General features: G+C 35.1%; 1 protein-coding gene across 5 annotated transcripts in view; it reads left to right on the forward strand.

The window, feature by feature from the left end:
* The first annotated feature begins 3581 nt into the window (after window positions 1-3581).
* The window catches only part of LOC148598993 (uncharacterized), a 30858-nt gene continuing 20320 nt past the window's right edge, over window positions 3582-14119 (forward strand). For 4 of the 5 annotated variants that reach the window (XM_088560136.1, XM_088560137.1, XM_088560132.1 and 1 more), the window contains exons 1-6: window positions 3583-3876; window positions 4222-4367; window positions 4777-4866; window positions 5201-5357; window positions 9724-9769; window positions 10026-10184. In XM_088560136.1, coding sequence (XP_088416262.1) covers window positions 3680-3876; window positions 4222-4367; window positions 4777-4866; window positions 5201-5357; window positions 9724-9769; window positions 10026-10184 — 795 coding nt within the window. In that variant the 5' untranslated portion in view covers window positions 3583-3679. Of the gene's footprint in view, window positions 3877-4221; window positions 4368-4776; window positions 4867-5200; window positions 5358-9723; window positions 9770-10025; window positions 10185-14119 lie in introns of all 5 variants that reach the window. The other variant, XM_088560133.1, reaches the window with a different exon arrangement.

Here is a 14119-nt window from a genome sequence, read left to right on the forward strand (position 1 = left end):
GTTGTGTATGTCTGTTTTCCATGTCTAGTCTTTGTCCCTTGATTACATTCTTTTGATTACAGCTCGAACCTTGGTTCCCTTGATTACTCTTTCCATTTACATGTGCAAAATTTACTTCATGCCCTTGCGCATATTTGCATTTACTTATTTACATCTGGTCTTGAGGTGATGCATATTAATACATTGTGCAAAATTAGATACATGTACTTAGGTATTTGCATTTACATGCTTTTTTTTTGCACACGCATGTATATTTACACACGTGTAAAATACATACGTATGTAAAATTGCATATCTGAATGGGGCATAAGTCTTTTAAATTTGAAACATGTACATACTGTGAAAATAAAATTACAATCACCGGATAAATTGTCCCTCTAAATATTTTTTATGATTCTACAATGCACCAATGCACAAATTGTCAAGCATCTGTAAATCTATATATCTAGAAATATCTCAAGCCAAGGCTTTCAGGATGCATTAAAATTTTTCTGGAAAAAAGCATATAGGTTTACCATAGAAACCATGCAAAAATATGCGAAAAAAATTAGCAAAAAAGTTCATAAAATCAGGTTTAAAAATATCAAATTTCCCGCAAAATATCTGAAATTTTTATTTCATCCCCTGAAACTGTTCAAACATTTTTCTTCGAAAACCCCTTCCTCATATGGGCATCGCCAGTTAGATTTTGAGCTATTTCATTTTGTAATCCACTTATTAAATTTAGCATGGTGAAAAATTGACTTACTTTCACATTCACCATGAAGTCAAATTGTCATTTAAAAAAGCCCCTTCAATATTGAAAGTATATAAAACATTGCAAAATACTTTTAAAAGTCCCCTTTTTTCAGAAAATGTTTTATCAACAATAGATTATTCATTTTTTATCACTATAGCAACCACCGGTTTCCATTTATGTCATTTTTCATCCCTAGCCAAAAGTGCGAAACTAAACTAAACTGTGGAGTGTTGGCTGACAGATCTTGAAGAGGCTGTCTTGGGTCAGGACACATTTTGACCTATTTCCTGACAGATCCTGACAGAAATTGTTCTGGGTCGTGACAAAGAATATACGAAAAGCTTTTTAAACTGTCATACCCCTGGACAGTTTCTGGGTGACTGATACATGTAGCTAAATAGTTCGGTCACAATTCTTCAAAATGACACTTGTAGCAACCAATATGAGTGATAACACTTTCAATTTCCCCACATAGTATAGGTAGACAATAAAAATGTTGGTTTCACAATAATAACCGAGACACCATTATCTCAGTAAATATTCTGCAAAATGTATGAGTGCAGGCAGTTTTACTTTTCATGAGGGTCTAAAACTATTGACTAAAGGGCATATTTTTTTCAATACAACTATCATGTGGGTTACTGTGACTCATATATTTCTGTCAAAATTCTACAAAAATATCATATTCTTGCAAAATGTATGAGTGCGAGCACTTTTTGTTTCCATGCGTGTCTAAAATGAATGACTGAAATGCTAAATTTTCAATATAACTATCATGTGGTGGCTGGGACATATTTTCGAGTAAAAATTCTTTAAAAATGTCATATTCTTGCAAAATATATAAGTGTGCACACTTTTAATTGGTATGAGGGTGTAAATGTAAAATGTATGAGTGCGAGCACTTTTGATTTCCATGAGAGCCTACAATTATTGACTAAAATGCTAGTTTTTACTACCATGTAGGTGACTGCGACTAATATCAATCGGTCAAAATTCTTCAAAATATCATATTCTTTCAAATTGTATGAGTGTGAACACTTAAAAATGTCATCTGTACGTCATACCGGTGTCTAGATCTGCAAGCAAAAAGAAATCAGTCAAAAGTCTGTAAAGTCAGGGGCGTAGCAAGTAGGCAATAATTTTTGTTGGTACTGCATGCCATACATAAAGTTGGGTAAAAAAATGAAACAACTGAAGTTTAAACATAGCAAAGGTTCCTTCCCGTCGTACGAATCGGGATTCGGGTGTTACGCCGTTTTTTTTTTTTTTATTATCACGTACATGTACTTTATGTAATTCAGTCAGAGAAGTATTCTCGAGCTAATGACTGTCAGAATCTGTCAGGAACTCTACTAATCCACGTATCTGTTCTACTTAGAACAGTTCCTGACAGGACCCATGACAAATTATGACAGAGCTTGTCCGAAGACCCGACAGACCCTGACAATGTGTGTCGCGGGTCAGAACAATTTCTGACAGTTAAGAAGTGTTCTATGACAGCGAATCCTGACATGATCGAAAATCGGTAATAACCTAAATTGTTAATAAACTAAAGTTTACGGACGTCAACGATAGGTGCCGTCGACGGTGATAGACAATGTGATTCGTGTAGCATAATGCGACCGAAAAATATATTTGCGGTACGCCCCCCCCCTTTTTCCAAAAAAAAAATAGAGGTCATAGGTCAATGAAAAAAAATCTTACCCTAATTCTAATGTTATAATCCATGCGGGTTACAGCTTTAAAGGAATAGACTTATTTTATCTGGTGTAATATTAGTATTTGTTTAAATGAACCTCAAGAAGTACTTCTTGGTTACTATTCTAGGGCAATTCAAAGTCTACGTTCATATTTTGTTTTCAATAAATAAATGCAATTCATAATTTAGGATTACATCAGAAGTTATACATGTTATATAAGGGAAGTTAAACCTGACACATTTATAACATTGAGAATCCGTATAGATATATGTATGCATTTTAAGTTTGATGTAGTCCGTGGTCTAAACTAGTATATTCTCAGGACTGATTTGCATAGTAGATTGCTTCCTGTCATACTAAATCAACCTCTCAGTGCATCGTTCTAAGATGAAAGGATTACTGACCTAATAAAGTTTTTCGTCTTCCATTATAGATCAAATAATCAACTGTGATAAAACTTTACAAGATTGTAAAACATGTCGAAGTGCTAGAATTATTAATCAAACAGTTTATTTGTTTGTTTGTTGGGGTTTAACGTCCGAGCAGCAATATCTCAGCTATATTCAGACAAATAATGGATGATAAAATGAACATGAAATGAAAAAAAACAGGATGGGACACAAGGATAATAGGGTAAAAAAATTTGGTTTTTGTCGCTAGAAAAAGGGGGGATGGGTAAGGTGGGGCAATTTAGCCTCCTGTGGCGGAGTGCAAAGGTTCCTACTCCTATCGAATACCACAGCAGGGTTCTTCAACGTGCGAGGAACGTGATATCTTTCCCAACACGGTGCACCACTATGGTTTGCGGTCAGGCTTTCCGTATTATAGCCTGACAACCCCAGCATGTAACATGCCAGGAGTACCCCATTCCACCACCTGGGGCACACATCCCAGTTGCTCTGTGGGCAGAGCGCCTAGCCCTCGGCTAGGTTTCTGGGCACTATTTAGTCGCCTTTTACGACAAGCTTAGCGCTGCTGCAGGCCTATTCTTTTAACACCCGGACCTGCACGGGGCTTAATCAAACAGAAACACATGTCTATGAAAAAGTCCCCACTTTCCAATTATACATGTATCCGTTAAAAGACCTGGAATCTAATGCGTAAGTGTACATGCTCTCTAACTTAATATCTTATCTATAATAAAAGTACATGTAGATGTTATGGTAAACTAGCTTATGATATAACGTTCCATTTATATTTGATACACACATGTACAAGTAAGTGATTAGGCTAAGTAACGATGAGACTTGACTTAAATACACCATGTGTACATGTAGTACTTGTATTGGTAGCTATTGTCATCGTTTCCGCCGCGGACATTCTTCATAATGCCGACATGGAAACACAATCCATTGCTCCCTGGGTCTGCCATGGCTGTACTGCAAGTATTTCCCATGATGGGCACCATGGACGACAGAGCATACAAGTAAACCACAGGTCAGTCGATAAAAAGTAACCATGGCAATATATATGATATCTATAGTATATATAGTAAAAGTTCCACATATAGGAACCGAGAAACAAGTTAATATCTCTATATTGAAACCATAGTTATACAATATCATATTAGCAGTATTAAGGATAAGATAGTAAGACGCCGTTGCGAGATTGTAAGTCGCCGTGGGAAGATTAGAAGAAGCTGTGGCGAGAGAGTAAGTCGCCGGGGCATGACAATATATTTTTGGAAGACACAAAACGTTCAATCACCTTTACTTGTGTCATTAAATTTTACCTCGATTTTCCCGAACTGAACGGAACTTCTACGATATCTTTTTTTACCAGGAGAAAAGGTTGGGCTGGAATACAACAGACAGTGTCATTACAGGGAAACAAGGACTATTTCTTCAAAGCTTTTGTAAAACTTCTTAATACGGCACCTGGCCACCTGTTTCACAGCGTTTCTGTTAAGTTTAGGTATACGTTGAACAGTAAGTGTGAATTCTTTTACTGAAGAAGATTCGCACTTATAATTCTTGTTTTACGCTCGATTATTTTCATATAATAATGAGATTTAAATTTTTGCACATTTAATTTTTTTTGTCAATTTCGCTGAACCGGTACATCGTTTCAGTGGTCAGTCGAAAGCAGGCTGTGGGGACTTCCTGCCATTCTCTGATGACTAAAGAATGTCTGTTTTTTACTTGCACACATTAGCAAAGTTTGTGTCTCTTTAAATATTACCCGTTTCTATTTTTGTTCCATCATAAGAATAAACAAATTTGGACCCTCATTTTTTTATCTTATTGTTAATATCTTGTGTTCAAACTATCCAAATCTCAATAACGATATCTATATTATTAGTTTATGTTTGTATATAGTACAATTCTACGTTTCCAGATCATGTACACTATGTCCTTGTAAGTAATGGACCTATTCAGCAAGTTTTAGGCTACCAGGAAATAGGAGGAGACTTTTATGTACCTAATGGTAGGACAATTGTATTGTTGCTTCATACATGTACAAGTAGTTCTAACAAATTGAATGTTATATGTAGATTATGCGACTTTTAATTAATACACAACTGGTACTGTACGGAAACTGACACCATATATTATTTATTTTAAGCTTTACATGGTAAAAGTATTTGTATGTATGTGATTCATACAGGTGACACAACATTTAAAGTGTATATGTTTCTTATTTTCGGATTCAGATAAGGGTGATTTTTACACACCCCTTTTTGATGATAAGAATGAATTTATTACAATACTGTGAGTAAATATTTTTCACACATCTATCCATCATAATTTGTGTATTTCAGGAGTAACAAGTATAACCTTATACTTAGAAATTCCAGAAGGCACAGTGAACTATCTGATAGACGATGCCACTGTACAACAAGTTCCTCACGATCCAAGCTGGAAAACCAAGGCTCAACAGCGGATAGAACAGTATAGAAAGGCTGACCTCAGCATCAGGTAATCAATGATTCATGGTTTGTAACGGTTTTACATACACGAAAGAGCAAATGTGTGAGTTTGGACTTCTACTTTCACTCTAATAAACCCATTTGTCTGAACTGCAGATTACACGTACATGTATCATTAATGCATGCCAAATGTTGCATATGCAAGTAAAATGCTTTTGATCCACACTAAGCCGTTCATTTCTAACTCGCGTTACTACATGTATAAAACAAGATAGGTAGGATATAGTCCATGGGTTGGGAAGGTCCACCGTGCACCCCCCATCGACTTCATGGTGATTTTTAGATACCTTAAAACCTCCCATTACTGAATCAATTTGTTGCCGAAGAATATTCTCGAATTCGTTTTCAGTATAAGACTATATTTGTACCCCACTGGGTCAAAAAGCCAAGATTTCTGTGACTAAATGGTTTGATCGTCTAAGCCTTCCTGGAATAGCATGTGTAAACAAACTAAACATATTTAGGTATTACCATGTAGCCAAATGTCTCGGCTTTCAAGTGGGACCCAAACAGTTGCGGTAACACTTAGAGTTTTGGGGTAAAATGAAAATTATGTACCCCTACCCCGCCGAAAATTGCTTAAATTGGCATATTTTTCAATGTCAAAACCCCTATAGTATTTATGCTTCAGTGAAAAATGGCTTATTTGGTATTATCACAATTTATAATTTAGGGATTCTTTTGATGAATTGTACCGATTTTCGTAGTCAGAATTTATCAAAAAATGCAAAAAATGGGATTTTCGAATTTTCCGTAAAAGTCAGATAAATTCTGCTCTACAAGTTCGAGATAATTACGAAATAATTAAAATTTATGTTGGTGCATTTTTTGATAAATTCTGACTACGGAAATCGGCAAAGTCTATCAAAAGAACCCTAGAAGTATAAATTGTGATACTAAACAAAAAATACCAAATAAACGGTTTTTTTTTTTAATAACGTATAAATACTCTAGGAGTTTTGACATTGAAAAATAAGTCAATTTAAGCAATTTTTCGGCGGGGTAGGGGTAAATTTTATTCATTTAATCCCAAACCCCTAAGTGTTACTGCAACAGTATTGGTACCATTATAAAGCTGAGACATTGGGCCACATGATTATACATACATATGTAAGTTTACTTCGTTTTGAAGAAAGAAGAAGTTCGCAGAATCAAAATACTCAAAAAATTGATTTTTGCCTCAACGAGGTATAAAATGTAGCCGAAAAATACAAAAATGCTTTAGTCAATTTTTTGGCGACAAAACTATTCTGAAATGGAAGGTATAAGGGTACCTGAAAATCATATTTTGGTTGATGAGTGGTGGGGGAAGAGTGCACGGGGGGGGGGGGGTTATCTCAGCCCACGTACTATTATAAATGTTTGATTTCGTTCAAATGGTCCGTTACAAAGCATATAGGACACTGACTTACATGTACACTGTAAAATACATGTATCACACAGTTATAAATATAACTCAAAAGCAAGATCAAATACATTCTATACTGGCCTAGTCTATGATACCGGTAAACTTCAACCATACTGGCCTAGTCTATGATACCGGTAAACTTCAACCATACTGGCCTAGTCTATGATACCGGTAAACTTCAACTACAGACTGGCCTAGTCTATGATACCGGTAAACTTCAATTACATACTGGCCTAGTCTATGATACCGGTAAACTTCAATTCTATACTGGCCTAGTCTATGATACCAGTAAACTTCAATTCTATACTGGCCTAGTCTATGATACCGGTAAACTTCAATTCTATACTGGCCTAGTCTACGATACCGGTAAATTTCAATTACAGACTGGCCTAGTCTATGATACCGGTAAACTTCAACTACATACTGGCCTAGTCTATGATACCGGTAAACTTCAACTACAGACTGGCCTAGTCTATAATACCGGTAAACTTCAATTACATACTGGCCTAGTCTATGATACCGGTAAACTTCAATTACAGACTGGCCTAGTCTTTGATACCGGTAAATTTCAATTACAGACTGGCCTAGTCTACGATACCGGTAAACTTCAATTACATATTGGCCTAGTCTTTGATACCGGTAAACTCCAATTACATAGTGGCCTAGTCTATGATACCGGTAAACTTCAATTACATACTGGCCTAGTCTATGATACCGGTAAACTTCAATTCTATACTGGCCTAGTCTACGATACCGGTAAACTTCAATTACAGACTGGCCTAGTCTATGATACCGGTAAACTTCAACTACATACTGACCTAGTCTACGATACCGGTAAACTTCAATTACAGACTGGCCTAGTCTACGATACCGGTAAACTTCAAATACATACTGGCCTAGTCTACGATACCGGTAAACTTTAATTACAGACTGGCCAAGTCTACGATACCGGTAAACTTCAATTACAGACTGGCCTAGTCTAGGATACCGGTATACTTCAATTCTAGACTGGCCTAGTCTAGGATACCGGTAATCTTCAATTCTATACTGGCCTAGGTTTTGATACCGTAAACTTCAATTGTAGACTATCCTAGTCTACGATACCGGTAAACTTCAATTACAGACTGGGCTAGTCTAGGATACCGGTAAACTTCAATTACAGACTGGCCTAGTCTAGGGTACCGGTAAACTGTAATTACAGACTGGCCTAGTCTAGGATACCGGTAAACTTCAATTACATACTGGCCTAGTCTATGATACCGGTAAACTTCAATATATATAAAAAGTATAATACAAACTATAAAAAAAACTCATTATTTTCATCATCTATTTATAGGTATCCTTGACAGTCTTCTCGTCTCCAAAATATTTCATACAAACTTTCCGAAATATTTGAGAATTTCAATATTTTTTGTACAAAAACTGAAACTTTAATTTATTAATTAAATCTTTAATTTTTTATACAGTGCATGTTAAGGAGATTTTTAAATACATAGTATCTCGGATATTCTGTAACAAAATGAAACTCATCCTCAATTTGATCTTTTGTACAGTATAGATATGTTCTATTACGTTTATCTATATAAGTTTTAGAATATCTGTGTCTCCTAGAGAATGAACACTTATTCTAATTGTATAAATAGACTAATTGAAATTATATTCCCTAAAATTTAAGTATCTATCAATACCAACAGTGTGTTTCAAAGAGCAATAAAGTATCTATCAATACCAACAATGTGTTTCAAAGAGCAATAAATTAAGTTGTCCGCCCTCAGACTGAAGTTTGATTAAAAAAAAATAATCCAGCATTATAAAACGGTTTTTAAAGTTAATTCTTAACAACTTTAGTAAGAAGCAAACTGTACTTTAAGTTACAATTATAAATATCTACTCTTTACATTCTATACTAGAGTATCATGAAGTCACATTGATAAAGTTCCTTGCCTTGAGTGTCTCCCAATTTATGACAAAACACCATGATTACTTGATTTCCTACTAAGTCCTAAAATTTATTTTAATTTTTTTAAAAAGTATGATTCTTCAGAAAAGTTATTTTAAAAAAACCTTTTCTAAAATAAATTCCTTATTCTTACAGAAAACCTTTACCAAAATTAACATGACAATATGTATTCTACGTGTAGTATAGTCACCGAAATATAAAAATACCTCAAGTTTACATCAAATAACACAGTAACATGCGTAAACAAAGTTAAATCGTTGTCGTGAAGATCAAAATTTGTAACTAGGTATCCGTGATGTGATTACGGCTCAATTCACTCGATCATCCGCGGTATGACTAAGGAACAATTCAGGTATCCAAAGTGCATACATGCATGTGCATAAATCAGTCATCCGTGGTATGATTGTGACATACATTAGATATCCGTGGTGTAATTAAAGCTTAAATCAGACATCCACTGTGTGTTTTAAGCTCAAATTAATCGTCTGTGGTGTTATTTAAATTCAATTAATCCTTTGTGCAATTTTGGCTCAAATCACTCATCAGCGGTGTGATTAAGGATCAAATAACCCATCCACCCGCTGTGTGATTTAGGTTCAAATCAACTATCAATGCGCTGTTTGATTTAAACTGAAACAGTCTTCTATAATAAATATGATTTGTGGTCAAACCAGTCAACCATGGTGTAATTGTGGCCCAATTTATTCATCCGTGGTGTGAATAAGGCTCAAATGAGTTATCCGTGGCGTGTTTAAAGGGCAAAGTACCGAGCCAATATTAACTATACTCTCTACATTAGTCTTGCAGTTTATCCATAGCGCAGAATCCTATAACACCAAACGGTCATAGAAACTTAGATAATCAATATTGCAACATTAAAATGTCCACTTTATAGAAATTTTTTTTGCAGCATCATTTCATTATACATTTGTCTTAAAGTTATTGGACATTTAAACATTTAAATTTAAAAAAATATTGAATTTTCAGATTCGAAAATCACGATAATGCGGATTTGAGTGGATTCAAAATTCAGGTATGACTATCAAAAATTTCTTTTCTTGTCTTTTATAAGGCAAATACATTTTAATAGTAAACCCTCAATATATGAGAGTTACATTGTAATGCGTACATGTATTTACCGGGAGCATCACACTAAAGGTTTTGAATTTAAGCCGCAATGTGTTTTCTATTACCATCTACCTACAACCGACATTTTATAAGATACATGTATAAAGGTAATTATCAATATGCATTATTTGAGGTTTGCACTATATATATCTAACTCACAGGTGAATCAAAAGAAAAGTAAATTTGCTTTTGGAACTGCAGTGAGAGCCGACATTATAATGGACCCTTCACAGACGGCATACCACGACTTTGTCTATCAGAACTTTGAATGGGTTACTATTGCTAACAGGCTAAAATGGAGATTAATGGAGTTCACTCAGGTACGGGTATTTGGGATAAAAGGCGTAAATATAATGGTCGTGATAAAGGATATTGTGGTTGAAAGTGGGGAGGGCTCATTAACGATGAAAGGTCCCTCCAACATAAATCTTTTGTGTAGTCAGTAAAATAGCTTGACAAACTTAGCTGCTTAAAAGCAGATAAATAAAATAAATAAAATAAATACATGTAAATAAATAGATGAAACAACTTGTTGTGATCAATTTTCTGTGATAGATCGTTTTCCAACAATATAAATATACAGAAAAGCTTACCCAACTGTTATTAGTATTTTTGAATGTTTTCTTTTTAATCTTTCTTAAAAAGACTTTATTGTCTTCACTGTGTAATACTCTTGTGCAGCCTATTATATACATTTCTTCCTCCGCATGTAACAAACCTTTCACTTCCGCCTTTGGCTGTAAAGTATATGTTATGTCAAATTGTTTTACAAGTAAGAACATTAGAGACAGGAGTAAAAATGTTGAATTTTTATGGTAGGAAAACATCCAATAAGTCATTTTATATAAATGGTATATAATCAGTCCATCTTATACATGAAGAGTCAGTTTTGTCTGAATGTTTACAAATGACTTCCGGAATAGAACGAGGTTTAATGTACGCTCCATGCAGCGACGTTTGTTTACCTTTTCATTAACCGCTGTGGACAGGCCTTCCAAATTTATCCAACATCATTCCAATCAAACGTGGTTTGAAAACAAAAACGATAAGGCCGCATAAGTTCATTCACCTTTATACCGATTTTTACAAAATATTTGCATTTTTGAAAGGACTCAGCAACTTAAGTGAGTTACAATAGACAGTATTCGTAGCTAAATCCGATTTTTACCGGAGGGACATGTCCTGAATTCCGAACGTAATGTTAGATTACTCGTCCCTTTTAGCTCTCCTGGCGGTAGGCCATTGTGTGCTATTGCAATCACTTGACGTCCGTCGTAGTCGTCGTTAACAATCCTTCAAACATCTTCTCATCTGAAACTACTGAATGGAATTGGATGAAACTTAAGATGACCGTTCCTTAGTGTATCTTGCACAAAATGGCTGTTTGGATTTTTAAAATGTTAAAAACATCGCAGAAGTTACTAAAACAGGACATAAGGGTCAGACAACAGTTCTTTGCATGCATCTCCAAAACGGTTAGGTTTAACCAAATTCTGCCATTTGGTAAACGTGTTCCATGATGAGGTTTATCTGTGATGTAATTTTGGTGAGCATTTGTTGCCCCATGTAGGAGTTATTGCCCTTTTTGGATGTTTTGTGCTGTTTGTAATGTTATTAATTTTTAAAATCTTCCCTGCAGAATTTACTTTACAGAATTTAATTGAAGTTGGTCTTAATGCATTTGGAGTATCATGCACACAATGAGTGTTTGGATTTTTAATTGTTGAAAAAAAAAATATGAGCGCTGTTACTAAAAATAGAACATAGGGGTCGAAATACATTTTTTTGTATGCAAATATCTCAAAAACCGTTGTATTTAGCAAATTCTGATGGAGAGTAATATTGTTAACCAACAGAGACGTACCTTCGCCGTAATTTTCGAAATGATTTGTTGCCTGTTGTAGGAGTTATGGCTTCTGGAACAGATTTTTTTCTCGTTTTTTTTTCACGTGTAAACAAATTGCAACAAAATTTGATTAAGGTCGGCATAATTTTTTCCTGCACAAACTGATCATTTAACATTGTTCGTCGGTCAAAGAGTAATCAAGGGAACCAAGGTTATAAAGGTAATCAAAGAGTAATCAAGGGAACCAAGGTTATGGCGGTAATCATAGACTAATCAAGGGACCCAAGGTTATGGCGGTAATCAAAGAGTAATCAAGGGAACCAAGGTTATGGCGGTAATCAAAGAGTAATCAAGGGAACCAAGGTTATGGCGGTAATCATACAGTAATCAAGGGAACCACGGTTATGGCGGTAATCAAAGAGTAATCAAGGGACCCAAGGTTATGGCGGTAATCATAGACTAATCAAGGGAACCAAGGTTATGGCGGTAATCAAAGAGTAATCAGGGGAACCAAGGTTATGGCGGTAATCATAGAGTAATCAAGGGAACCAAGGTTATAGCGGTAATCAAAGAGTAATCAAGGGAACCAAGGTTATGGCGGTAATCATAGAGTAATCAAGGGAACCAAGGTTATGGCGGTAATCAAAGAGTAATCAAGGGAACCAAGGTTATAGCGGTAATCAAAAAAATGTAATCCAGGGACAAAGACCCGACATGGAAAACAGACATACACAACAAAGAACATAAAGTGACTAAAATCATACATACAAAGTAACAAAAGCAAATGAGCAACTCGGACTCCACTGAAAACTTGAAGCATGGACCAGGTGCACCGGTAGGGTAAGCGTCCTCTGCTTTTCTTGAAACATTGTCGTCACTACTAAAAATAGAACATAGGGGTCAAAAAGCTTTCTTGCTATTTTTTCCTTACCTTAAGAGAATGATGTAAATGAAAGATAAACATTATATTCTGAGTTGATTGGCAATATTGAAATTTTTTTGGCGGCCATTTCAAAATGGCTGCCACTTTTTCCACAATTTTCACCAGTTGCTCATATTCAAATGATTTTCTTTTTTAAGAAACTGGGTGTTTAAAGTTAAATGGTGATGACGAAAGATAGTTGTGGGCGGCCATATTCCGCTAATTTTTATACTTATTTTGATTTCAACAATAATTGGTTTATATAGTAAACATGGTCTCCTGATACATTTGTATGAATGGAAATGAAGTAAATGTTAGATACATGTAGCCATGGTTTAACTTCATTTGATGTACTTTTTCAGGGAATGTACAATGTATACTGAGCTAATGTCCCCTCAGACCCGGTTGAATAACAGGGTCTAGGGGGATCCCTGCCCAATTTTTTCCAGAGGTTTGAAGGCTTTTCCAAATTTTTATAGTGCAATAGGTTCTCTTTTGAACCTACAGCATTCGTCAATATACAATGTGCTCTTTTCCAGCATTTTTATGTCAAATATTGTAACAAAGCATGATACTTTTACTTAATTAATATGGCATGGTTGGCTGGGTGAGCGATTCATGCACTTAGAGAGTCTCTTATTTTAGTAGCAGTCCATATAAAATTCAGACACTGCCTATGGCAGGTAATTCATGATGTTGACAAACCCACCGAACAAACAATGTTTTTTTTCGGTCTTCAGATGCTGTATTTGTATCTAACATTAGAGTTTTTGTATCCACTTTTGAGATAATCATACATTCACATTACACTAAACTTAATCAAATCAAAGCAAATCAAGAACGATAACTCTTGCAAAATGTCAATTTCATGAACAGTCTATATAAATTTAATCTGAAAAGCGGAACACCCAAATGAAAAACCAAGACTGATAATGTAGTATGTAACCTGATTCTGAAAAGGAAATAAAAGTAGAGTTGATGGGTTTTTGACATGCATGAATCACCTCCTGTCTGACGTTTATAAAGACTAATACTTAATAACAACAGTGGTGATATCAAATTATGAGATGAAGCATATGCATTCTAAACACTGCACATTGTATTATGACAAAGCTACATAATTTTATACATTTGTTAATCTGAAGAATCATAAATGCCAATAACGAAATTATCGAACTGATTAATCAAGGCAGTAATTGAAAGGAATAGTCTTAAAGAAAAGTCCGTATCACAAAAGACAATATTAGGCAAAGAGTAATCAAGGGAACCAAGGTTCTAGCGGAAATCAAAAGAAAGTAATCCAGGGACAAAGACCAAATATGGAAAACAGACATACACAACAAAGAACATTAAGTAACTAAAATAATACATACAAAGTTAGAAAAGCAAATGAGCAACTCTGACTCCACTAAAAACTGGGAGCATGGACCAGGTGCACGGAAGGACAAACTTCCTAAAACCGGTCATTTGAAAAACCCCGAAAGAGG

Source organism: Perna viridis, chromosome 14, assembly GCF_037379345.1.
Source record: "Perna viridis isolate PV_CMFRI_1.1 ecotype Kerala chromosome 14, ASM3737934v1, whole genome shotgun sequence".
Classification (NCBI taxonomy): Eukaryota; Metazoa; Mollusca; class Bivalvia; order Mytilida; family Mytilidae; genus Perna; species Perna viridis.